Raw genomic sequence first — 27,281 nt, 5'->3', positions numbered from 1 at the left:
ACATAGAAAGGGGGGAAATGGCCACCGTGTTCTGTTTCTCAGCATCCAGGGAGCCTCATGGAGGGTGGGCAGGGCTGTGGGGTCTCTCCTCTCTCAGCACCATGGACAGCACCCAGGGAGCCCATGGAGGGTGGGCAGGGCTGTGGGGTGTCTCCTCTCTCAGTACCATGGGCAGCACCCAGGGAGCCCATAGAGGGTGGGCAGGGCTATGGGGTCTTTCCTGTCTCAGCACCATGCACAGTACCCAGGGAGCCCCATGGAGGGTGAGGCAGGGCTGTGGGGGTCTCTCCTCTCTCAGCACCATGCACAGCACCCAGGGAGCCCCATGGAGGGTGGGCAGGGCTGTGGGGGGTCTCTCCTCTCTCAGAACCATGGACAGCACCCATGGAGGGTGGACAGGGCTGTAGGATCTCTCCTCTCTCAGCACCATGGATAGCACCCAGGGAGCCCATGGAGGGTGGGCAGGGTTGTGGGATCTCTCCTCTTTCAGCACCATGGACAGCACCCAGGGAGCCCATGGAGGGTGGGCAGGGCTGTGGGGTCTCTCCTCTCTCAGCACCATGGACAGCACCCAGGGAGCCCATGGAGGGTGGGCAGAGCTGTGGGGGGTCTCTCCTCTCTCAGCACCAGGCACAGCACCCAGGGAGCCCCATGGAGGGTGGGGCAGGGCTGTGGGGTCTTCCCCTTTCTCGGCCATCTTACCATAGACCAGGGCCTAGGTGTGAGCTTCAGCACCACATGGGAACACAACAGCACTGGGAGAAGCTCCACAGATGGGGGAACAGTGTTGTAGTCTCTCTATCTCTCTCTCTTTCTCCTCTCTCTCTCTCTTCAATAGAAGAATGAAAAAGTAGATCTGGGAGTATTCGGAATTATTTTCATAAGACCTTTGCACTAATAGTAATAATAAGAAGAATCTTAGCGGTTTGGGAAACAGTTCAACTGGTAGAAGACTGAACTTTCATGCAGGAGGCCCCTGGTTCACTCCCCAGTATCACCACATCTGCCAGAGTGGGGCTCTGACTTCTCTCTTTCTTTCCTCTCTGACTCCGGTGAAATGCTCTCTCTCATATGGAATAAATCTATAATAATTATAATCATAACTCTTTAAATAAACGTGCTAACAGCCTGTCTTTTTTATGTTCAGCCTCACCCAGTGTCTTCTCTCTTCCATTCATTCATTCATACATTCATTCGTTCATAAACAAATATTCTTTTAGATAAAAATGGCCACCAGGAGGAAGCTTCAGTGCTGTGGTCTCTTCCTGTCTCTGTCTCTATCTGGAAAAGTCAGCCTGGAACAGTGAGGCCCCAGTGAGGACAAAAATAAAATAAAGTTAAATCTACATGTGACTGCAACAACAAAGTTATGAGCTACTCAGGAAAGGCGATGGTAAGCGGGGACAGGAGGTGACTCACCCAGTACGACAGGATTTTCCATGTGTGAGAGATCCCAGGTTTGAGCCCCCAGCCACCACAGAGGGGCACAACACAAGGGAAGCTTCATGAGGAGTGGAGCGGTGCTATGGTATCTCTCTTTCTCTGTCTCCACCTCCACCAAATCAACACCAACAAGAGTCCACTGGCACCAATAATGTTGTGCAGAGGTGATGCCCCAACAAAAAGTCTAGTAGCAGAAAGGAAGAGAGAGAGAGAGAGAGAGAGAGAGAGAGAGAGAGAGAGAGGAAGAAGAAGAAGAAGAAGAAGAAGAAGAAGAAGAAGAAGAAGGAGGAGGAGGAGGAGGAGGAGGAGGAGGAGGAGGAGGAGGAGGAGGAGGAGGAGAAGGAGAGGAGAAGGAGAAGGAGAGGAGAAGGAGAAGAAGGAGAAGGAGAAGAAAGAAGGCCAAGGACACAGCATAATTATCTGCAAAAGATTCTCCTGTCTGAGACTCCAAGGTCCCATGTTCAATCATCAACCAGAACTGAGCAATGTCCTTAATTAAAATTTAAAAAAAAAAGAGGGCAAGGGGTAGATAGCAAAATGGTTATGCAACAAGACTCTCATGCCTAAGGCTCCTAAGGCTCTGGTTCAATCCCCCACGCCACCATCGGCAAAAGCTGACCACTGCTCTGGTTAAAAACAAACAAACAAAAAAAAAAAACCTTTAAATAAATAAATAAATACTGGGAGAAATGGGATAGTGGTTAGAGCAATGAACTCTCAAGTATAAGGTCCCAAGTTCCTTCCCCACCATTGGATGTGCCAGAGTAATGCTTGGGTTCTCTCTCCTGTTATCTTTCACAAATAAATAAAATACACAAATCTTTAGAATAATAATAATAGGCGTTAACGCAGCGGGTTAAACGCACGTGACGCAAAGCTCAAAGACTAGCATAAGGATCCTAGTTCGAGCCCCCCCCCCATCTGCAGGGGAGTGAAGCAGGTCTGCAGGTGTCTGTCTTTCTCTCCCCCTCTCTGTCTTCCCCTCCTCTCTCCAGTTCTCTCTGTCCTATCCAACAACGACATCATTAACAACAACAATAATAACTACAACAACAATAAAAAGACAACACGGGCAACAAAAAGGAAAATAAATAAATAAAATTTAAAAATAAATAAAAATAAAAAACAATAATAATAAGGGGCCGGATGGTAGCACACCTGGTTGAGCGCACATGTTACAATGCACAAGGACCCAGGTTCAAGCCCCCTTGTCCCCACCTGCAAGGGGAAAGCTTTGCAAGTGGTGAAGCAGGGCTGCAGGTATCTCTCTGTCTCTCTCCCTCTCTATCACCCCACTCCCCTCTCAATTTCTGGCTATCTCTTTCCAATAAATAAATAAAGATAATTTAAATTTTTTAAATAATTATAAAATTAAAATAGTAATAATAACAGCAATCTGGGAAAAGACACCATGAGGTCCTAAATTCCATCCCCTGCACCACATGTGCCAAAGGGAGACTCTGCTTCTCTCTCTCTCTCTCTCTTTTAATTTTTTTTTCCTCCAGGGTTATTACTGGGGCTTGGTGCCTGCACCACGAATCCACTTCTCCTGGAGGCTATTTTTCCCCTTTTAATGTCCTTGTTGTTGTTTTCTTTTTTTTTTATCACTGTTGTGGTTATTATTGTTGTTATTGATGTCATTGTTGTTGGATAGGACAGAGAGAAATGGAGAGAGGAGGGGAAGACAGAGAAGGGGAGAGAAAGACAGACACCTGCAGACCTGCTTCACCGCCTGGGAAGCGACTCCCCTGCAGGTGGGGAGCCGGGGGCTCGAACCAGGATCCTTATGCCAGTCCTTGCGCTTTGCGCCATGTGCGCTTAACCTGCTGCGCTACCGCCCGACCCCCTCTTTTAATTTTTTAATTATCTTTATTTTTTTATTGGATAAAGACAGCCAGAAGTCAAGTGGGAAGGAGGAGGTAGAGAGGGAGAGAGACAGAGAAACACCTGCAGCTCTGCTTCACCACTTTCCCCCTGCAGGTGGGAACTGGGGGGCTTGCACACTGTAACAAGTATATTCAACCAGGTGCCACCACCCCCCGATAAATAATAAACAGCACTTTAAAAAAAAACTTAAGGACATAAAATTCCTTCTCATGTACTGTCTTCACCGGAGAGGTCTCTGTCCTTGTTTGTTTTGGTCTCATGGATTTGGGAGATTTCACCAGCCCAGGTGGACTTTTTGAGAGACAGGAAGGAAGAGAGATCCGGAGCGTCAGAGGTCCCCACCACCACCACCATGTGGCATAAGGGGGTCCCCCAGCATGACCAGGCAGGCTCCCAAAGTCTCGCACCTTCGGGTGAGCTGCAGGAGGCGCTGCTCTCACAGCGAAGACAGACTGGGGCGACAGTCTACTCCATGTGACTGTGACAAGGGGCGACAGGTGCCAGGAGTGGTATTTCAGCCCCGGCTCCAGGGCGCCTCAGGTCCTGATTAGCAGGGAGAGAGGGTCATCAAGTGATGTGGGACCCCAGAAGAAATTTAAACTCTGAGCTTGAAGACTTACTTCACCCCTGGGAGTGAGGGCTGGGGGAGGTGCACAGATCCTGCCCTGGGGGACTTCACACCCTGATGGCGTGAGGAGAGGGGAGCTTGGTGGTCCACAGGGCATCCTCCCACGACATGCCCAGACACCCCCTCATACACTGGACACGTCACAGCTGCTGCTGGTGGAGTCCAGACTTCCCAGCCTGCAAGCTGGTTCTGCAAGGCCACCTGTCATTCAGGAAAAGGGGCGGGGCCTAGAGAACTACCCAATCAGAGAGGAGAGAGGATTCTCCAAGCCTAGCTAGGGGTGTGGTTGACATAGTGCTGTGGGCGTGGCTATATGTAGGGGCGTGGCTGGAGAATATGCTCTTCCGGTGGGCGTGGCCTCTCCTAAACATCTTGAGTTCAAGGCCAACCTTCCGTGTTCTGTCCTGTGCTGTGCTGGTGATGGGGTGCAGGGTGACCCCAAAGACTGAAGACTGCTGCAGGATTCATTCGGAGACCACCCTGGACCCCGGCCTCCCACAGGGGATGATCCCCAAGTTCGGATCCCCTTGGAACTCAGACCCTTACACAGTGCGAGGGGGGGGGGCGGCGGTCGGGGGCGGGGGGCAACCTCGGGATTCTGTCTCCACTCTGCGGCCACGGGGTCCCCAAAACTTTCCCCCCCTTTTCCAAATGTAATTGAGATCGAGTTGTCACATCTATCACACTGCAACCCCAGCCCTGCTCTTCCTCGGGCTGGCAGTGAACCCCCCTAATCTACAGATTCTCTGGCTCCCCTGCCATGAATTCCCATCTTTGTGCCCCCATCTTTCTTTCTTTTTTTATTTATTTATTTTTCCCTTTTGTTGCCCTTGTTGTTTTATTGTTGCAGTTATTATTGCTGCTGTAATTGATGTCGTCGTTGTTGGATAGGACAGAGAGAAATGGAGAGAGGAGGGGAAGACAGAGAGGGGGAGAGAAAGACAGACACCTGCAGACCTGCTTCACCACCTGGGAAGCGACTCCCCTGCAGGTGGGGAGCCGGGGGCTCCAACCGGGATCCTTACGCCAATCCTTGCAGCTTTGCGCCACCTGTGCTTAACCCGCTGCGCTACCGTCCCACTCCCTGACCCCCCCCCCATCTTTCCAACAGATCGGATATTTGCCCTTTTGATTTTTATTATCTTTATTTATTCATTGGCTAGAGACAGGCAGAAATTGAGAGGGAAGGGGGAGATAGAGACGGGAAAAGACAGAGCGACACCTACAGCCCTGCTTCGTCACTCGCAAACCTTCCCCCCTGCAGGAGGGGACCAGGGAGCTGGGACCCGGGTCCTTGCCCATGGTAACGTGCGCGTTCAACCAGGTGCTCCACCCCCGCCCCGCCCCGTCCCGTCCTTTTGACATTCTATTTGGGAGTTAATGCTCTACAGGCCAGGAATTGGACGGTGGGTACAATCTCTCATCTCCCCACACACACAGGTACCTGCAAATCATTCTCATCCTCAACTTAGATCCTTTTCCACTATCTTACACAAGGACCTGAAAGCCCCCCTCCCCACCTTGCCTCCCAGAGCCCTTTGCTTTGCTGCAACACACCAAACCCAGTCCAAGTCCTGCTTCCTATTTCCCCTTCTGTTCTTATTTCTCCATTGCTGTCCATGAGTGAGATTATCCTGTATTCATCCTTCTCTATCTTTTTTTAAAGACTTTATTTATTAATTACTGAGAAAGATAGGAGGAGAGAGAGAAAGAACCAGATATCACTCTGGTACTGCTGGGGATTGAACTCGGGACCTCATGCTTGCAAATCCAGTGCTTTATCCATTGCACCACCTCCCAGACCACCTCTTTCTGGCTGATCTCATTTCACAGGATTCCTTCAAGCTCCATGTGAGCTGAGGTGAAGAAGGTGAATTCATCATTCTTCACAGCTGTGTACTATTCCATTGTGGATATATTCAACTTTATCTGCCCATATCTGTCATCAGACACCTGTGTAGTTTCAGGTTTTAAGATGTATTGATTGGGGCCAGATGGTGCATCTGGTTGAGGACCCATGTCACAGTGCTCAAGGACCCAGGTTCAAGCCCCTGCTTCCCACCTGCAGGGGGGAAAGATTCATGAGTGGTGAAGCAGGGCTGCAGGTATCTCTCTGTCTCTCTCTCCCTCTCTATCTTCCCCCTTCCTCTTAATTGCTGTCTATCTCTATCCAAGAAATTTTTTAAACGTTAATGAAAAAATTAAATAGTAAGGGAGTCAGGAGGTTAAACACAGGTGGCGCAAGGCACAAGGACCGGCATAAGGATCCCGGTTCGAGTCCCAGGCTTCCCGCCTGCAGGGAAGTCACTTCACAGGTGGTGAAGCAGGTCGACAAGTGTCTATCTTTCTCTCCCCATCTCAGTCTCTCCCTCCTCTCTCGATTTCTCTCTGTCCTATCCAACAATGACGACATCAATAACAACAATAATAACTACAACAATAAAACAACAAGGGAAGCAAAAAAGAATAAAGTATTTTTAAAAATTAAATAGTAAGATTTTTATTTTTATTTATTTTTCACCTCCAGGGTTATTGCTGGGGCTCGGTGTCTGCACCACAAATCCACTGCTCCTGGAGGCCACTTTTTCCCCTTTGTTGCTCTTGTTGTTCATCGTTGCTGTCAGATAGGACAGAGAGAAGTTGAGGGAGGAAGGGAAGACAGAGTGGGGAGAGAAAGACAAGACACCTGCAGACCTGCTTCACCACTTGCAAAACGTCCCCCCTGCGGGTGGGGAACCGGGGCTCAAACCGAGATGCTTAATCTAGTCCTTGCACTTTGGTGCTTAACCCACTGCACTACCGCCTGGCCCCCAAATAGTAAGATTTATTGATTAATGTGAGAGAGAGAGAGAGAGAGAGAGAGAGAGAGAAACACAGCCTCCCCCTGGCACCTGCAATGCCAAGGATGGAACTTGATATTTCACACTGGAGAGTCCAATGCTTTACCCGCTACACCCCCTCCCAGGCCACAAGACTGATCGATTGATCAATTGATGGAAAAATGAGAGAGAGAGAGAAGCAGAGCACTGCTTTGGCACGTGCAGGATGGGGGCAGTGGGGTTGGCTCTGGGTCTTCTTGGGGCCCAGCTCTGGCCTCAGGTGTAAGCACCGAGTCCCTGTAGATACGCGGACTCACCCACACAGGTGCGGCCTGTCTGGGCCCTGGGGCTCAAGGGCCTGAATAAAGCCCACCCACCTGGAGTTGTCCTGCTCTGAAGGGAAAGGAAGCAGAAGAGGGAGCAGAAGAGGGCCTGTGATCCCTGGAACGAGAATGGGGAGACTCTAGAGTCCCCACCCCATTTGACCATGGGTGGAATCCCCCTTCCTGGGCTTCTATCGAAACCAGAAGAGTCAGGAGTGGGGTATTGGGAGTGCCGTCCCTCTGTCCTCATTTTTGGGGAACTTCCTCCCCACTTCCAGGAAAAGGCTTCAGTCTGGCTGTGCTTAGCATGGCCCATTCACTGTGGGAGAGAAGATCTTTTGAAAATGTTTTATTTATTTATTGTGAATGAGAGGAGAGAGAGAGAGAGAGAGAGAGAACAAGAGAGACCAGAGTCTTGCTCGGCTCTGACTGCTGCTGGTGCTGGGAATAGACCAAGAGAGAGTTTTGTAGAATTCCTGTACTGTCTCCCCAGCCTGGGAGAGAAGTTTTTAATTCCTTGCACTTTCAACTTTTAACTACTTGGGGACAGAGGCCATCAAGGAACTCAAGGAACCCATAGAAATTTTGGCCCTTGGAAGGAAGAGATACTCAGTAGTCAAAGGACTCTGTGATCTCAGGTAAGTTTTGTTCCTGTTTAGATGAGGGAAGGAAAAGGGAGGGAGTGTGTGTGTGTGTGTGTGTGTGTGTGTGTGTGTGTGTGTGTGTGCTGGGTCCCAGAGAATGTTGCCAATTAGAATATATACAATTTGTTTTATTTTAATGCTAAAGAGACCGGAGTCCTGCTTAGCTCTGGCTGATGGTGGGGCTGGGGGTTGAATCTGGGACCTCAGAGCGTCAGGCAGGGGAGTCTTTGTAATGTTTAATTTATGAATTTGATGAGAGAGATAGAAGATAGATGAGGGACATATAGATAGATAGATGATAGATAGATAGATAGATAGATAGATAGATAGATAGATAGAGGAGGGGGAGGGAGGGACAGGATGGGGGAGGAGAGAGAGCAGAGCCCTACTCAGTTCTGACTATTAGTTGTGCTGGGGATCGAACCTGGGCCCTGGGAGCCTGAGGCAGGAAGGTCTTTTTGCAGAACCACTGTGCTGTCTCCCCTGCCCTGCCCCACCCTTTCATTTTAAATATTGTAAAATTATCCAGGGACCAGAGAGTTAGTTGCCTGGGTCGGGTGCTGCCTGTCTTGCTTTCTGCATTCAAGCCCCTGGCGCCTCAGTATGTGGTCTCTCCCCCTCCCCCTCCCTCTCTCCCCCTCCCTGCCCCTCTCCCTCTCCCCCTCCCCCTCTCTCTCTCTCACTCTTTTCCCCTCCCTCTCCCTGTGTGTCTCTGTCTCTCTTTAAATAACAACGAGACCTAGGAGCAATGAAACTGTGTGTGTAAGAGAGAGTAGGGCTTCTCAGATAAATGTGAAAAAGTTGTGGCTAGGCTCTTTAGAACATTGGATTTGACTGCCTGAGGTTCCGGGTCTGATCCCTGGTGCCGAACATACTAGAGTAGACCCCTCTGGCTTTCTCTATATCTGTATTTTTCATTCAAAATAAATTAAAATGTCTCTTGGAGAAAAAAATGCTTGTGAGCTGGCAAGATGTAGCAGTTTATATAAAAGACTATCCTACCTGAGGCTCTGAGGCCCCAGGTTCAATCCTCAGCACGACCATCAGCCGGAGCTGAACAGGGCTCTGGTATTTCTCTCCGTATCTTCATCTGTATCTGTCTGTCTCTCATTAAAATACAATGAATAAAAGATTTATTTTAAAATCTCTTTTTAAAAAATCAAGTCATGGTCTGGGAGGTGGCGCAATGTCTAAGCCACTAGACTCTCAAGCATGAGGTCCTGAGTTTGATCCCCAGCAGCACATGTACCAGAGTGATAGCTAATTCTTTCTCTCCTATCTTTCTCATGAAAATTATTTTTTAAAAAAAAATTAAGTCCCGTGGGCCGGGCAATGGCACACCGTGTTAAACACACATAATGTGAAAAGAAAGAACCGGCGCAAGGATCTGGGTCCAAGGCCCCTGGCTCCCCACCTGCAGGGGGAGTCACTTCACAAGCAGTGAAGTAGGTCTGCAGGTATCTATTTCCCCTTCTCTCTCCATTTCTCTGTCCTATCCAACAACAGCGAGTCAAGAACAACAACAATGGGGAATAATTAGGCCCCTTTAGTAGGACTGGTTTACTGGAAGTTAATTTTTCATCTTTTATATATTTATTTATTTATTGGTTAGAGACAGAGAGAAGTTGAGAACGAAGTGGGAGAGAGATACCTACAGCCCTGCTTCACCACTTGTGAAGCTTCCCCCCTGAAGGTGGGGACCAGGGCCTTGAACCCGGGTCCTTGCACATGGTGACATGCCTGCTCTACCCATCTGCCTGATTCCTGTTGAAACTGATGTTTATCTGCAAAGTTTTTTTTATTGTTAACTTATTTATAAAATAAAAATATAGGCAAGATCATAGGATAAAGGGGGTACAATTTCTACCACCTCCCTTAAAAGCTTCCCTGTTCTTTATCCCTCTGGGAGTATGGACCCAGGATCATTATGGGGTGCAGAAGGTGGGAGGTCTGGCTTCTGTAACTGCTTCTCCATTGGACATGGAAGTTGGCAGGTTGATCCATGATCCCAGCCTGTCTCTCTCTTTCCCTAGTGGGGCAGGGCTCTGGAGAGGTGCAGGTTCCAGGGTACACTGGTGAGGTCGTCTGCCCAGGGAAGTCAGGTTGGCATCATGGTAGCATCTGCAACTTGGTGTCTGAGAAAGCATTCATATATAAAGCAAAACAAATTATTTAATAGTCAGGAACCTAAAGGCAAGAATATGAGATGAGTTTTGGGGATCTCCATTTTGGAAAAAGCTAGTAGATCTATTTTAGATATATTCCAAAGGGCCCACAACTTTACTCATTTTTGCCTGAGCACAACAGCTAACATGCTGGTGGACCAAAGGTATTGTCTGGGGAAATGATGTCAGAGTTGGAAATAGGACTAGAAAGGTGGATCAGGGCAGAGAGTAGCTCCCAAATACAGGAAATATATATAAGTATCATTTTATGGTGTCTTTTTTTGGGGGGGCGGTCACTGCCAACTGTTGCACACTGTTGCTTTACGGTGTGCATTTTCCCCTAACTTGTGGGTGCGTGTGCACGCGTGTTCTGTCTCATGGGCCCTGGTCTATATCTAGATTCTGTGACTTTATTGGGAGGTGCACCACCCCATATGGAATTGAGGGACCCTACGAGCTAGGAACAGTCTCACCAGAGTGCTGGAGCTGAAGGGCTGACATTCCACACCTGGCACCCTGGACACAGTCCGCAGTGAAACTTGTTGAGGTGGTCCTGGTTGGACTAATTTGGTTGAGCTCAGCAGATAGGGTATCAGATGGTCTGAATAGAGTGGAGTCTGCAGGAAGGCAAGTCATGCCCCGGAGTCTCCAGGACTGAGAGAAATATGGATTTTATAGACAATGGGGGCAGGCCTGCTTTCTTGGAGTTTAAGAAGGCAATAGCTAGTTATTATTGTAACCAAGTTATTAGAGGATTTGGTTTACTTTGACTGAGTTTGGAGTATTTTACCAAAATAAAACCCTCTGGGTGGGGGGAGAGGGTAAATTTTCAGCTTCACTGTAGGGGGTGGGGTGGGGACACAGACCTTTGGTGGTGGGAATTGTGCTAATGTAAACTCCTATTAACTTATAATCTTATAAATCACTATTTAATCAACATGAGGGGGAAATCAGATTGAAACTCTCAATTTTTTTATAACCCCAGTTCTGAATATATATTCCTTTAATCTAAGAGTTTAAGGTTTAAAATCAGTAACATGATTGAATTTTAACAGTGAGTTCAAATGTTTAATGTATTTCTAATAATGACTGTTTAATTGAAATAATAAATCAGGGAGACCAGAAGTGAGACCAGAAGCGATTGCTTGTGTAGTGACATATAACATGTAACATACAGCTATCTGTAAATAGCATTAAATGGCATAAGTCATGGTAAGGTCTTATATGATACAGCAAATCCTAACCATGCGACTTTCAACACAAACATGTAACATACAGCTATCTGTAAATAGCATTAAATGGCATAAGTCATGGTAAGGTCTTATATGATACAGCAAATCCTAACCATGCAACTTTCAATGCAAAGGGTTTTTTTTTATTTTAATTTTTATTTTTTTTAAATAATTTATTTCTTTATTGGGGAATTAATGCTTTACATTCAACAGTAAATACAATAGTTTGTACATGCATAACATTCCCCAGATTCCCATTTAACAATACAACCCCCACTATTTCATTCATCATTTTTCATGGACCTGTATTCTCCCCACCCACCCACCCACCCCAGAGTCTTTTACTTTGGTGTAATATTCCAATTCCATTTCAGGTTCGACTTGTGTTTTCTTTTCTAATCTTGTTTTTCAACTTCGGCCTGAGAGTGAGATCATCCCATATTCAGCCTTCTGTTTCTGACTTATTTTACTCAACATGATTTTTTCAAGGTCCATCCAAGATCGGCTGAAAACGGTTAAGTCACCATTTTTTACAGCTGAGTAGTATTCCATTGTGTATACAGAACACAACTTGCTCAGCCACTCATCTGTTGTTGGACACCTGGGTTGCTTCCAGGTTTTGGCTATTACAAATTGTGCTGCCAAGAACATATGTGTACACAGATCTTTTTGGATGGATGTGTTGGGTTCCTTAGGATATATCCCCAGGAGAGGAATTGCAGGATCATAGGGTAGGTCCATTTCTAGCCTTCTGAGAGTTCTCCAGACTGTTCTCCACAGAGGTTGGACCCATTGACATTCCCACCAGCAGTGCAGGAGGGTTGCTTTGACCCCACACCCTCTCCAGCATTTGCTGCTGTTACCTTTTCTGATGTATGACATTCTCACAGGAGTGAAGTGGTATCTCATTGTTGTCTTTATTTGCATTTCTCTGACAATCAGAGACTTGGAGCATTTTTTCATGTGTTTCTCAGCCTTTTGGATCTCTTCTATGGTGAATATTTTGTCCATCTCCTCTCCCCATTTTGGATGGGGTTATTTGTTGTCTTATTGTTGAGTTTGGCAAGCTCTTTATACATGTTGGTTATTAAACTCTTCTCTGATATATGGCATGTAAAGATCTTCTCCCATTCCATGAGGGGTCTCTTGGTTTGGGTAATGGTTTCTTTTGCTGTACAGAAGCTTTTTAATTTGATGTAGTCCCATAGGTTTATACTTGCCTTAGTCTTCTTTGTAATTGGATTCGTTTCATTGAAGATGTCTTTAAAATTTATGCGGAAAAGAGTTCTGCCAATATTTTCCTCTAAGTATCTGATAGTTTCTGGTCTAACATCCAAGTCCTTGATCCACTTGCAATTTACTTTTGTATTTGGTGAAATACAGTGATTCAGTTTCATTCTTCTGCATGTTTCAACCCATTGTTTCCAACACCATTTGTTGAAGAGACTCTGGTTTCCCCATTTAATAGTCTGAGCCCCTTTGTCAAAGATTAGATGTCCATAGGTGTGTGGGGGCTCTAAACTTATTTTTTTTATTAAGGAATTGATTACTTACAGCATAGTCTTTTCTCCTCACCTGTCCTGTCCCCAAAGGTCTCTGTCCCCATCCCCATAAATTTTTTAAAAATTTTTACAGGGTGGGAAACTGAAGGAAAGAGACAGACAGAGAGAAAAGGAGAGATGTTACAACAGTACTCTGTAGGGCTTCCTCCATGCAAGTGCTCCCAGGTGCTGGCCAGGGGTCTGAGCCGAGGTCCTTGTGCATGGTGAAGCATGTGCTCAACAGGTGAGTCCTCTCCCAGCCCCCCACCCTCTGTCTACAAGTACATAAACAGAGAAGTGAGGAGACAGCATCATGGTTCTGCCTGAGGCTCTGAAGTCACAGGTTCAACCCCCAGCAACACCATCAGCCAGAGCTCAGCAGGACTCTGGTCTCTCTTTCTCTGTATCTCTCCCATTAAAAGAAAGATAAGGTCTGAGAAGACGGCATATTCTATCAGCAAAAGACTCTCCTGCCTGAGCCTCCATGGTCCCAGGTTCAGTCCCCAGCATCACCATCAGCCAGAGCTGAGCAGGCCGCAGGTAGTAGTGGAGGGATGCAGACACTGATCCCCAGCAATTACCCTGGTGACAACAATAACAATGAACAATAATCATAATTTTTAAGCAGCTACAAGCTGGGAGGTGCTCAGGGATCCCAGCACCATTTTCAAACACAAGGTGCTGGCTTTGATCCCTAATGTAGCACGGGACAGAGTGACATCTGGTACTCTCTTTCACATCAATAAAAGTAAATCTTAAAAAAAAAAAAAAAAGGAACTTGTGCGGTTAAGTGCATGTGGCACGAAGTGCAAGGACCAGTGTAAGGATCCCAGTTTGAGCCCCCGGCTCCCCACCTGCAGGAGGGTCACTTCACAGGCGGTGAAGCAGGTCTGCAGGTGTCTATCTTTCTCTCTCCCTCTCTGTCTTCCCCTCCTCTCTCCATTTCTCTCTGTCCTACCCAACAACAACGATATCAGTAACAACAATAATAACTACAACAATAAAACAACAAGGGCAACAAAAGGGAATAAATAAATATTTTTTTAATTTTAAAAAATAATAAAGAAGGTTGTTCACTTTGGCAGTGCATGTAAGAAAACTAGAACCATACAGAGAATATTAGCAGTCCCCCCCATGCAAGGATGACACACAAATTTGTGACATCGTCCCTCTTTTTCAACATATATAAGCAATGTTCTTTGATTTTTTTTTTCCGTGCTACATTGTCAAAGCTAAAATGTGATTCTAAGGGCTGAGAGAAGGAAGTGATTGGTATGCTGATAAATACTAAATGAATGAAACTTGGAGTGGCTATTCCTTTTTGTTTATTTTTATTAGTAATTTAATAAGTATTGACAAGATTGTAGGATAAGAGGGGGTACAATTCCACAGAGTTCCCACCACCAGAGTTCCATGTCATATTCCCTCCATTGGAGGCGTCCCTATTCTTTATCCCTTGGGAGGATGGACCAAAATTATTTGGGGGGTACAGGAGGTGGGAGTTCTGGCTTCTGTAATTGCTTCTCCACTGGACATGGGAGTTGGCAGGTGGATCCACACCCCCAGCCTTTTTTAGTCTTTCCCTAGTGGGGCAGGGCTCTGGGGAGGTGGGGTTCCAGGACACACGGGTGAGGCTGTCCGCCCAGGGAAGTCAGGATGGCGTCATGGTAGGTAGCATCTGTGACTTGGTGACTGAAAATAGGGTAACTGCTGTAAGCGAAATAAGTTTTTGCACAAATGTAGAATATGGATATGACTAAAGCAAACAGGCTTCCAGGACAAAAGGAAGAAAAAAATAGACCCTCAGACTGTCTTCTTGGACTTTGTGAGAAAAGTGGTGTTTTTAAGGCTTGTGAGAATACAGAACTTTGGTAGATGGTGTGGGTGTGGGTGTGACATTATATCAAGCAAATATTATAGTTTTGTAAAAAAAAAATTAAATAACTAATCAAATGGAAAAATAGCCATTAAAAATAATAAAATCAAAGAGGGAACTAGAGGTCAAGGGCAGAGTCAAATTCTGTATGGAGCTCTGCCTTTGGCCTGAATTGAGCTATGCTTCTCCTCCCCATGAAAAGACGCTTGTTTTTCTTTTAAGCAGAGCTCAATTCTAGCTTATGGTGGTACTAGGAAATAAACTTGTACCTCTTCTCCCCCCCCTTCCTCCCTCTCTCTCTCTTAATTTCTCATGAAAAAGAAGCTTATTTTTTTTAACCAGACCTCAGCTCTGGCTTATGGTGGTACTAGGGAATAAACTCACACCTCTTCTCTCTCTCTCTCTTACTTACTTTATCATGAAAATAAGTTTAATTTTTTTAAGCTCTGGCTTATGATGGTACTAGGGAATAAACTCACACCTCTCTCTCTCTCTCTCATGAAATAAGTTTAATTTTTTTTTTAACCAAGCTCAGCTCTGGCTTATGGTGGTTCTAGGGAATAAACTTGCACCTCTTCTTTTCCTCTCTCTCTCATGAAAAGAAACTTAATTTCAAAAAAATAATAATAAATAAACTTAATTTCTTTTTAACCAGATAAACTTGGACCTTGGTACCCCAGGTATAAGTGTTCGGTGTGCTACAGATAACACTAATTTCTAGCCTTTAAAACAAAAATCATCTTTTAAAAATGTAAGGCCGGGGAGACACTAAGCACAATGTTTTGCTAAAGATTGTCCTACCTGAGGCTCTGAGGTCTCAATGCCTGGCCCCAACACCCAACAGCCAGAGCTGTTGAGCAGGGATATGGTCGGTCTGTCTCTGCCTGACTCTCATTAAATATAAATAGCCTAGTGGTTCTGCCAGGGGGTTTTCACCCCAGAGCCTTGAGTTCAATCCCAACAGCGCCCTCGGTGCCGCCTTAAGTGGCAGTTTGGGCTGGAGAAGCGATACATTTGCGTGCGATTTTTACAAAATTTTTCCTTTTGAAAAAAAATTTTGCCAATCGCCCGCTCACGAGATCCCATCCGTTTTCAAAAATAAATAAATTTTTGTCCCACGGACGTCAGAGAGAGGAGCAGGGCATCACTCCGCCACATGCGATGCCGGGGATCAAACCCAGGACCTCATGTTTGAGAGCCCAGCGCTTTATCCACTGCGCCACCTCCCGGGCTGTCGCTGGGAGACTCTAAATGCCCAAGTGCTTGCGGATCGGGCATTGATGCGGCCCCCTCCCCTGTCAACCCCCCCAAGAGGAGGCGGATCTGGGCGGAGTCAGACCCAGCTGCCGGGGTGGCTCTTTCGCCTGGGGTCCCCTTGAGTCCACCCAGACTCCCCCGAGACCCCCATTTTGCCCCTCAGTGTCCCCCTAGGGTGCCAGGGTCAGCGGGGAGGTCTTGGGGGGTCCTGGGGGGCTCCCAGCTGGGCGCAGGGCCACAGATGGCCGTGATGTCACCGCCCGCTGTCACTCAAGCGGGGGCGGAGCCACGGGCTGGCCAATCAGCGGCGACGCTGGAGGCCACATGGGGGCGGGGCGGGTGCAGGCGGCAGGCTGGGCCTCTTGGGGACCCCGAGATCCGAGATCCGCCGCACCCCCACCCAGACCGGCCGCAGACCGCTTGCCGCAGGGGCCGCATTTGCCGCGGAGTGTAGCAGCGACCCAGACATGGTGAGGGGGGGGGCCCGGATGTGGGGGGCACCCCAGAAGTGGCAAAGGGGGACCCTGGTATGTTGGGGGGCAGACCCCGGATGCAGGGAGTCGAGAACCCTGCATGTGGAGGGACCTCGGGACATGGGTATACGCCCGGACATGAGGTGTGCCCCGAATATGGTGAAGGAGGACCCTGGACATGATAAGGGGGAGGGGACCTCAAGTGGAGGGGAAACCCAGACATGGGGTCCAAAGGACCCTGAGACATCGTGAGGGTGGAGGGGGAGCCAGACTGTGTAGGAAGGCCTCAGGCGTGGTGAGGGCAGAGGGGGAACCCTAACGTGGTAAGGGGGGGCCCGTTGATAGGGGGAAGGAAACCCCAGAAATTGTGGGGAGCAGACATGCTGGGGGCTGAAGAGGGACCCCGGATATAGTGAGGGCGGAGGAGACGTGGTCAGCACACAGGAGGGGGTATCGGGAGACCCAGGCAAGGTGGGGGGCCTAGACATGAGGGGGGACCCCGAGACATGGGGCGAGGAGGAGCCGGGGCTCCCAGTATCCCCCCATGTCCAGGCCTGCTTGGCTCTCAGGCCCCTCGGCTGGGGGCCGCCAGGTGGTGGCCATTACTGAGGACCCGAGGGGACACTAAGGAAAGCAGCCTTGGGGATCCTGGGGACACAGCCTTCTATGGAGAGAAGCTGAGGTCTGTGTCCCCCGCCCACCTCCCGCTTCCCATTTCTCCTCGGAGCTGGGGGGACCTGGTTTTCCCTCTTTCTCCAAATTTTGGGAAGGAAACAGTTTCTCAAATCCGCCCTCCGCCCCCCAATTTCTAGATCCTTCTCCCAAGGCCACTGACCCCTCCCCCAGCCCCAACCGTCCCACCTCCTTCTCCCCTCCAAGTCAACTCTTTCTTTCCCTTCAGGGTCTCTTTTTACACATCTTTTGGAAGCTTTCTCTTTGGCTTTTATACCTTATTCCAAGGAGACTCGAAGGGTCTTCTCTCTCCCCGAATCTTCTCTGGGCTCAAATTCTTTTGGGAACAGGGGTTCTTTGGAAGACATTTTAAAAAATGGGTAGGAAAAAATAAAAATAAAAAGGTGGATAGGAAAAAATAAAAATAAAAAAAAGTGGATAGGACAGACAAATTGACAGGCAAGGGAGAAAGACAGAGAGAAACATGCAGCCCTGTGAAGCCCGTCTTGTGAAGCTTCTCCCTCACCCCCGCAGGTGGGGCGTAGGGTTTCAAACCCAGGTCCTGTGCATGATAATGTGAGTGCTCAGTTGAAGTGCACTACTGCCTGCCCTCTACCCACCTCCCCTTTACTTTAAGAAGAAGAAAAAAGATGTCTCTGCTTGGGAGAGAGGAGGAGGAGGAGAGAGAAGAGGAACCTTCCTCAGGCACATACAAGGCCAGGGATCAAACTCAGAACCTCATGCTTGAGAGTCCAGTGCCTTAACCGCTGCACCACCTCCCACAACACCATTTTTTTACCCCTGAGGCTTTGTAAGATGGTTTAGACTGGATTAATCGACAACAGTGGTTGTGTTTGCTGAACGATTGTTTACGTATTTTCAGAAAGGAATGGGGTGGTCCGGGAGGTGGTGCAGTGGCTATAAGGCACTCGATTTGCAGGCATGGGGTCCTGAGTTCAATCCCCGGCAGCACACGTACCAGAGTGATGTCTGGTTCTTTCTCTCTCTCCGTTCTTTCTCATAAATAAATAAAATCTTTAAAAAATAAATAGAATACTTTTTTTTTAAGAGAAAGTGAAAGAGAACACAGCCCTGTGGTGACATACCTGTTGAGCACATATATCCTAATGCTCAAAGACCTGGGTTCAAGCCCCTGCTCCCCACCTGCAGAGGGGAAGCTTCACTAGCAGTGAAGCAGAGCTGCAAGTGTCTCTTTGTCTCATTATGATTATTATATTTTGCCTCCAGGGTTATCACCAGGACTCGGTACTTGCACTACAAATCCACTGCTCCTGGAGGCCATTTTCCCCCTTTTTGTTGCCCTTTTTGTTTATCATTATTGTTATTACTGTCATTGTTGTTGGATAAGACAGAGAGAAGTCGAGAGAGGAGAGGAAGACGGGGAGAGAAAGACAGACACCTACAGACCTGCTTCACCACTTGTGAAGCGACCCCTCTGCAGTTGGGGAGTCGGGGGCTTGAACCGGGATCCTTGAGCTGTTCCTTGCATTTTGTGACATGTGCACTTAACTACTGCTGCACTACTGCCCAGCCCCCTCCCCACTCTTTCTTTTTTTATTATCTTTATTTCTTGAATAGAAACAGCCATAAATGAATAGGGAAGAGGTGATTGAGAGACAGAGACCCCTGCAGCCCTGCTTCACCACTCACAAAGCTTTCCCCTGCAGGTGGGGACTGGGGGCTTGAACCTGGTTTTTTGTGCATTGTAACATATGTGCTCAACCAGGTGCACCACCACCTGCCCTCCCCCCATGAAAGAGAAAGGGAGGGAGAAAGGCAGTGAGAAGGAAATAGAGGGAAAGAGTGGCAGAGCCCCCAACCCTGAAGCTTCCGCCAGTGAGGTGGGGCTGGGCTTGAGCCTGGGTCTCACACCTGACAAAGCAGGAGCTGAACTATTTGAGGGAGTTATTCTGCTGGCCCTTAAAATATGGCTTCCAGTTAGCTGTCTACTTATCTTCATTTCTTTGTGTGTCTAGAGTGTGGGTGCGTAACAAATACAGAAGACGTGAGCTTACTTTTATGTCTGTCTCACTGTTCGTCACTAACTGGCTATTGATGGGAAGGGTCCCTGGGGCCTCATAAAATAACCCAGGTCAGGCTGGGGAGACAGCACTGTGGTTCTGCAAAAGACTCCCCAGCCAGAGGCATCAAAGGTGCCAAATTCAAACCCCAGCCCCACCATAAGCTAGAGCTGAGCAAGGCATTGGTTTCAAAGAGAAGAAGGGGCAGGGGAGACAGCATCATGGTTCTGCAAAGAGACTCATATGCCGGAAGCTTCAAAGTCCCAGGTTCAATTCCCCATCATAAGCCAGACCTGAGCAGTGCTCTGATAAAAATAAATACATAGGGAGTCGGGCTGTAGCGCAGCAGGTTAAGCACACGTGGCGCAAAGTGCAAAGACCGGCTTTAGGATCTTGGTTCGAGCCCCCCGGCTCCCCACCTGCAGGGGAGTCGCTTCCCAGGCGGTGAAGCAGGTCTGCAGGTGTCTGTCTTTCTCTCCCCCTCTCTGTCTTCCCCTCCTCTCTCCGTTTCTCTCTGTCCTATCCAACAACAATGACATCAATAACAACAATAATAACTATAACAATAAAACAAGGGCAACAAAAGGGAATAAATAAAAATTTTTTTAATTTAAAAAAAGGAAAAAAAGATATAAAAATGCTCCTGGGAGGGAGCTCAATGGCAGAACACCTATGCGAAGCCCTGGGTTCAATCCCTGTACCACATACATGAAATACTGTGCTGTTGCTAAAGGCCGATTGTGTTTCTACATAGAAAAAATACACCAGGCCCCACCTACGGGGGAGTCGCTTCCCAGGCAGTGAAGCAGGTCTGCAGGTGTCTGTCTTTCTCTACCCCCTCTGCCTCCCCCTCCTCTCTCCATTCTCTGTGTCCTATCCAACAACAACATCAACAACAACAAAAATAACTACAACAATTTTAAAAAGGGGCAACAAAAGGGAATAAATATTTAAAAAAAAAAAAAAAAAGGATTTTTGCAACAACCCGATCCATAGGTCAGAATCTGGCTCAGGGCAGACGGTAGCACAGCGGGTTAAGCGCATGTGGCGCAAAGCACAAGGACCAGCATAAGGATTCCGGTTCGAGCCCCCAGCTCCCCACCTGCAGGGAAGTCACCTCACAAGCAGTGAAGCAGGTCTGCAGGTGTCTAGCTTTCTTTCCCCCTCTCTGTTTTCTCTCTGCCCTACCCAACAATAACAGTAACAGTAACAAGGCCAACAAAATAGGAAGAATGGCCTCCAGGAGCAGTGGATTCGTAGTGATAACCCTGGAGACAAAAAAAAAAAAAAAAAGACTCTAGCTCAGCGGGAGGAGTAAAGGACTTGAATGCAGGTGACCCTGGGTACGAAACCTGGCATCCCGTGCACCATGATGGTGCTCTGTGAACTCTCATAGAAGAAATGAGGGTGTGGTGTCCTGCACCAGAGCAAAGGACTCTGGGCAAGGAGGGAAAGGGACCGGATGAAGGGACATTGGGGTCCTGGTTTGTCTCCTTGACACCAGTTAAGGGCAGAGTGCCTGTGTGTTAAAGACTAGGCTGTAAACAATCCCTCAATAAAATAAAACTAAAATGAATATATATATATATATATATATACATATATTTTTTAGAAGAAATAAAGGACTGAGGAGACAGCATCATAGTTCTGCAAAAGCCTTTCCTGCCTGATGCTCTGAGGTCCCAGGTTCAATCCCCAGCACCACCAGCACCCAGAGCTGAGCAGAGCTCAGGGTTCTCTGTATCTCTATCATTAAGATAGATAAATAGGAAGGAGTCGGGCGGTAGCGCAGCGGGTTAAGTGCACCTGGCACAAAGCATAAGGACCGGCGTAAGGATCCTGGTTCAAGCCCCCGGCTCTCCACCTGCAGGGGAGTCGCTTCCCAGGCGGTGAAGCAGGTCTGCAGGTGTCTGTCTTTCTCTCCCCCTCTCTGTCTTCCCCTCCTCTCCCCATTTCTCTTTGTCCTATCTGACAACAATGACATCAATAACAACAACAGTAACTACAACAACAATAAAACAAGGGCAACAAAAGGGAATAAATACTTTTTAAAAATCGATAAATAAATAAAATATGTCAAAAAGAGAGGGAGAGACCACACAGGACCACACCATCACCAACAAAACTTTCTCCCTGCAGATGCTACCATGTAATTAATATCCAGGGGCTTGAACCTGGGACCCTGCTCATGGTAGCGTGTGCACTCTACCAGGGAAACCACCTGTCAGCCTCCATTCTCCGGCATTTCCAAATGACAAGAGTAATTTCAAATGCCGAAAGTCATTGTGTCTCCCCGAGCCCACGTGACACAGTATGACCCAGCGAAGCAGGACTCCAGGACCAGAGGCCAATATGGCTGACAGTATGGTAGTGGAGTGAGGGACTTTTCAGCACCTGTGGCTCAGTCTTTCTTTTCCTTTTCTTTCTTTCCTGTCAGTCTGAGCTTTTTCAGGTAGGCACACAGAAAGAGGGAAGGGAGAGAGAGAGAGAGAGAGAGACTGACATGCCATGCCATGTATACAACCCAGGTTGGAGCCCTGGCACCATGGGGAAATTCCACAGTAGGACTTGAGGGCACCACCAGTACCACTGTGTGCTGTGGGGTCTCTCCTCCCCCAGTAAATACCATTCATGAGTATGGTCCCAGTTCATAAAATGAAGACTAGATCAATAAGTGCTGGGGCTAGAGGGTGCTGAAGCTTGTTACGCACACCATATCACGAAGCACAGAGACCTGGGTTTCAGCCCCTGGTCCCCACCTGCAGGGGGAAGCTTCACAGGTGGCAAAGCAAGTACTTTAGATGTCTCTCTGTCTCTCTCCCTCCCTATCTCCATTTCCCCTTTCTAATCATCTTGGTCCTGTCAGATAAAGAAAAAAATCAGGGTTCTGATAACCAAATCATAGAATAAATGTTCTGTTGTTTGTTTTTCACCAAAGCATCGCTCAACTCTGGTTTATAGTGTTTGGTAGAGACCTTGGGGCCTCATGTGTGAGAGTCTCTTGTCTCTTTACATAAACATTATGCTAGCTACCCCCACCCAAAATACAAGTTGAATGAAAGGGACCAGGTGGTAGCACTCCTGGTTAGGAGCACACATTACAGGGCGCAAGGACCCAGGTTTAAGCCCCTGATCCCCACCTGCAGGGGGAAAGCTTCATGACTGGTGAAGCAGGGCTGCAGGGGTCTCTCTCCCTCTCTAGCTCTCCATCCTCACTCCATTTCTCTCAGTATCAATCCAATAAGAAATATTTAGAAAAAATTTAAACAGTTAAATTATTTTAAAAGGATGCTTAATGAGCTCACAGAATCATACATGAATCTCTTGGCTTATTTTGTGTAATCACTCTTATCCTTGTTCTCTGTTGTATTTATGTGGGATGTTTTAGGATTCCCTGGCCTTTGAGGATGTGGCTGTGAGCTTCACTGTGGAAGAGTGGGCTCTGCTAAATGCATCACAGAAGAAACTCTACAGAGAAGTGATGCGGGAGACCTTGAAGAACCTGGCCTCCATAGGTAAACCATGACATCATTCCTTCAGTTGATCACCAGAGAGCTTTTTTTTTTAACCCGTCAACATTGTTCTACAATTTGGAATGGAACAAAAAGGGAATATTTTAGTGAATAAGCCAGGTGTGTCAGAGATCAGCATGGACCTGTCATGTTATAATTCTTCTATAATTTACTGCTTTTTCTGGGTCTGAATTTTAGGGGAAAAAAGGGAAGACCATAACATTGAAGATCAGTACATAAACCAAGGAAGAATTCTAAGGTGAGTTGCACTCACAGAAAAAAAAAAAAAAGCAGTGTGTCTGTTCCCCAAGGAATCTTCCTTTGTTAGGAAAATAAAAAAAACAAGCAGACACAAAATGGTCCAGTTCCAAATGAACACTAGTGGTGAGCATAGCTGCCTTTCTAAGACAGCCTTACCACAAAAAAAATCATATACAACATATGTTCAGAGTTGATAAAAAAAAATAGTTCACTTTGAAACTGTGGTCTCTGCTGCTTTGAAACAGTTCAGAAACTTATATAAGTACCAATAATTTAATAATAGTTATTAGGTTAGTTCTTGTTGTAGATCATTTAGTTTATCCTCTTTCAGTTTAGACAGTTCAGAAAGCCTCCATTCCCCCCAAATAAATAGTTAAAAAAAAAAAAAAGGTAATCATGGGTTTTTTTTTTCAAATGCAAAATCATTCATGAAGAAGACATTGGTAATGTCATCCTGATTTATTTTTCTTTTTTACAGAAGTTTTATGGTAGAGACAGTCTGTGAAGGGGAAGAAGATTGTCAACATGGAGAAAACTATACTCATCCAAATCTTAATCAGAACAAGAAGACTGCTGCTGAAGTCAACCCATGGAACTGCACCGAGTGTGGAAAAAGGTTTGTGAGTCATTCCTCTCTTAATAGGCACATCAAATCTCACACCACACCCAGACTACTCAAGTATCAGGGATGTAGAAAAAAGCCTTATACATGTACGGAGTGCGGAAGAGCCTTTAGCTATCTCCAGCCCTTTCAAAAACACGAAAGAAGCCACAGCGCGGTGAAGTCCTACAAGTGCAAGGAATGTGGGAAGTCCTCTCGCTATCGCCAATCTGTCCGCAAACACCAACGGACTCACACTGGAGAAAAGCCCTATCAGTGTAAGCAGTGTGGCAAGGCCTTTCAATACCGACAGACCTTCCAAACCCACGAAAGGACTCACACAGGAGAGAAACCATACGAATGTAAGCTTTGTGGGAAAGCCCTCAGTTGTCCTAGCTCCTTTCGCAGTCATGAGAGGACCCATACTGGGGAGAAACCGTATGAATGTAAAAAGTGTGGGAAAGCCTTTAGTTGTCCCAGTTCGGTCCGAAAACATGAACGGACTCACACAGGAGAGAAACCCTATGACTGCAAGCAGTGTGGGAAAGCCTTCATTTCTCTCGGCAGTTTCCAAAGGCACATGATCACACACACTGGAATCGGACCGTATAAATGTAAGGACTGTGGGAAAGCCTTCAACTGTCCCAGTTCTTATCGGATCCACGAAAGATCTCACACCGGGGAGAAACCTTACGAGTGTCAACAGTGTGGGAAAGCCTTCAGTTGTTCCAGTTCCTTTCAAACCCACGAAAGGACACACACTGGAGAGAAGCCCTATAAATGCAGTGAATGTGGGAAAGCCTTCCACTGGCTCACAACTTTCCAAGTGCATGTGAGGACCCACACTGGGGAAAACCCTTATGTCTGTAAGCTCTGTGGGAAAGCCCTCAGCTGCCCCACTTCCTTTCGGAGACACGAAAAGACACACACGGCGGAGAAACCTTATGAGTGTAAGCAGTGTCGGAAAACCTTCAGTTCTCCTCTTGGCCTGCAGATCCATGGGCGAACCCACACTGGCGAGAAGCCCTTTGAGTGTAAAGAATGCGGGAAGGCCTTCATCTCTCTCACAAGCTTCCGGAGACATATGATGACACACACTGGAGACGGGCCTTACAAATGTAAGGAGTGCGGGAAGGCCTTCAACTGCCCTTGTTCGTTTCAGATACATGAGCGAACACATACCGGAGAGAAGCCCTATGAATGCAAAATCTGTCGGAAAGCCTTCAGCTGTTCCAGTTACGTTCAAGTGCACGAAAGGACACACACAGGGGAGAAGCCCTATAAGTGCAAGGACTGTGGAAAAGCCTTCATTTACCGCACTACCTTCCGAGGACACATGAGAGTCCACACGGGAGAGAAACCCTGTAAGTGTAATGCATGTGGGAAAGCGTTTAGTCGGCCCAGTTCCTGTCGCAGCCATGAGAGAATTCACACTGGAGAGAAGCTACTGGAATGTAAGCACTGCGGGAAACACTTCAACTGGCCCACGTCCTTGCACAAGCATGTGACAAGAATACACTCTCGATAGGCCAAATTTAACTATAAAATTGGAGCAAGTTTTTACTTTGGCAAGTCTTTTCACAGTCATGGGAAAGCCCCACTGGAGAGGGGAGTACTATATACATGTAAGTAGTAGGGAAAAGCCTAACATAACTCAGTTCACCTTAGATGTTTCACACTAAGCAGTAGATGTTTTTGTTAAGGTTTATCAGATGTATCTTTATTTTTATGAGAAAAAGACCAGAGCACTGCTCAGCTCTAGACAGAGCTGGTGATTGAACCTAAGCCTTAGGCATGCAAGTCCTATGCTCTAAAAGAAATGGTTTTATTGTCTTTCATTAACCATTCAGAGTACAACTCAATCTTTAGATTGTAGATTCTACTCATTCTTCTTGTAGATAGGCATCAAGACAAGGCAGTTCTAAGTACCCTCTGAAAGTAGGACTGAGGCCGAATACTTAGTCTCCAAAACTACCTGTGACGTTTTTGTGTTTACACTTTGAAATCTGTTGGGTCCATGAGTGAGTCATACTTATACTCAAGACTTGGTCTTTATATAATTTTTAAACTCTTCTGTAAGTTAAGTGACCGTTGAATAGTAACTGTAGGAGTTGTCCTAATGGTCTTAGGTGGCCAATACTGAATGTTCCTTGCCCATGTTAAGTGAGGCCTTTTTGATATAAGGAAAACTTTTTCTTAGATCAGAAGAGCCTTGGTCCTTTTTCCTTGTTATTAGAGTTGACATAAGTTTGTAAGTTGACCAAGTTGAGCAGTGACTATAGAATGGATCATGTGATATACTCTTAATGTCCCCCACCAATCTTTCCCACTCCTTCCTGTGGTGTGGTTCACAAATATTTTATACTAAGGGACCTGTGACAGAACAGATTATAGAATTCAGAATTCAAGGGAGCTCTCCTGGTAGAAGATCTACCACAGGTTGGAGCTTTCGGTAAGCCCGAAACGTCAATAAATCTAGACTCTTGAGATGAAGACGTTCTCAAGAGCTCCTCCCCCTCTTCCGTCAGTGTATTTGTATGTCGAATCTAGGCAGTGAGCACCGTGTTCTGTGAGTACTCCTTGTGACTTGTGTGGTCTTGAATCCAGTCAGGAACTGGAAGTTCCTGGCAGAACTGAAAGTCAGTTCAGATCCCTACTTAAGGTGTAGGGAGACACCCCCCACCCCAGTCCCAAGTCAGTCCTTTCCGTAAGAATCTATACTCTCCAGATTCTCCCAGCTAAATATAACTCCTAGTACATCCTATTTACATTTGATTGTGAGCTAGAAGTTGTTGTTGTTGTTGTTGCTGTTTGGTCCCCCAGGCTTCACTGATCTGGGATGACACTTTTAAATAGAGAGACAGTATAACAGAAAAACATCACACAGCACTGAAGTTTTCTCTCATGCAATGGAGGTGGGACTCTAACCCGGGCTACCAGTATGGCAGAGTAGGTGCACTACCCAGGTGAGCTCTTCTGCTGATTGGACCTTTCTTTCTTGGTCATGGAAGTGCTTCTTAGGGATCTTTTATTGGGGAAGGGGGGCTGGGAAATAGTTCACCTAATGGAGTTCACAGACATGCTACCATTGAGGAGGACCTGGGCTTAAGCAGCACCAAAGAGGTTCCACAGACTGTGGAATAGTGGGTAATGCCTCTCCCCTCTCTCACCCTCTATCAGAAAGAAAAAGGATGAAAAGTTAGCTCAGGGTGCTGGAAATGTGCATGCCTAAGGCCCTAGAGCAGAAAACTGATTTAAAAAACAACTTTTTTGGTGGGGGTAGATGGTATAATGGTTATGCAAAGAAACTATCACTCCTGAGGCTCCAAAGTCCCAGGTTCGATCCCTCCCGCACCACCATAAGCCAGAGCTGAGCAGTGCTCTGGTAGGAAAGGAAAAAAAAAAATTTTTTTTAAAGAAACTTTTTATTAACAGTTACAACTGGGACTCTAACCTGTCTCCCACCTCCCCTGCCCACCCCACCCCCCCACCCTCTTACCAAAGCACTGATCAGCTCTGGCTTATGGTGGTGCGGAGAATTGAAAATGAGAATTTGGAACCTCAGGAATGAGAGCCTCTTTGTAGAACCATTATGCTCTCTCTCCCCGCCCAAACTTCTGTCTCTCTTCCTTATAGGATGTTTGTAAAAACAGACATACCATTGTGCTTGTGTGTAACTGTTGAGTCTACCCTTATACCTTTTGAGACAATATGACCAGAAATGTGGTATGGTTTCCCCCTTGAGTATATCTGATTATTTCTTTTTTTTGTGTGTGTGTGTGTGTGTGTGTGTGTGCGCGGGCGGTCATGAGACTGGCTGATCACTCATCCTATTAAAGAATTAAAAACTGAAGTTATGGCTCTGTTTTTTTTTTTTTTTGGCTGGTTTTCCAGAAATTACCAGG

At 46.9% G+C, this 27,281-nt stretch overlaps 1 protein-coding gene and 1 non-coding gene across 3 annotated transcripts; both read left to right on the top strand.

The window, feature by feature from the left end:
* The first annotated feature begins 13,755 nt into the window (after positions 1-13,755).
* Positions 13,756-13,859, top strand: LOC132535690 (U6 spliceosomal RNA). The gene has a single exon (XR_009547405.1). It is a non-coding gene; the product is annotated as a U6 spliceosomal RNA (small nuclear RNA).
* Positions 13,860-15,999: 2,140 nt separating this feature from the next.
* Positions 16,000-27,229, top strand: LOC103121871 (zinc finger protein 791). Of its 2 annotated transcripts, XM_016192278.2 has the most exons (4): positions 16,000-16,285; positions 22,391-22,517; positions 22,713-22,773; positions 23,254-27,229. In XM_016192278.2, exons 1-4 carry the CDS (start codon positions 16,283-16,285, stop codon positions 24,902-24,904), a joined length of 1,842 nt encoding a protein of 613 aa, XP_016047764.2. In that variant the 5' UTR covers positions 16,000-16,282; the 3' UTR covers positions 24,905-27,229. The 2 variants fall into 2 exon arrangements, with proteins under 2 accessions (XP_016047764.2, XP_060037775.1); XM_060181792.1 differs by lacking the exons at positions 16,000-16,285; positions 22,713-22,773 and having other exon boundaries at positions 22,390-22,517.
* The last annotated feature ends 52 nt before the right edge of the window (positions 27,230-27,281 follow it).

This window comes from Erinaceus europaeus, chromosome 23, assembly GCF_950295315.1.
Source record: "Erinaceus europaeus chromosome 23, mEriEur2.1, whole genome shotgun sequence".
Taxonomy (NCBI): Eukaryota; Metazoa; Chordata; class Mammalia; order Eulipotyphla; family Erinaceidae; genus Erinaceus; species Erinaceus europaeus.
This window is presented reverse-complemented; position numbering and strand designations above follow the sequence as displayed.

Bases quoted from the DNA above. Each gene is read 5' to 3' on its own strand.
- LOC103121871 (XM_016192278.2), top strand. The intron at 22,518-22,712 runs GTAAACCATGAC...TCTGAATTTTAG, and splicing joins GAAGAACCTGGCCTCCATAG to GGGAAAAAAGGGAAGACCAT. The intron at 22,774-23,253 runs GTGAGTTGCACT...TCTTTTTTACAG, and splicing joins AACCAAGGAAGAATTCTAAG to AAGTTTTATGGTAGAGACAG.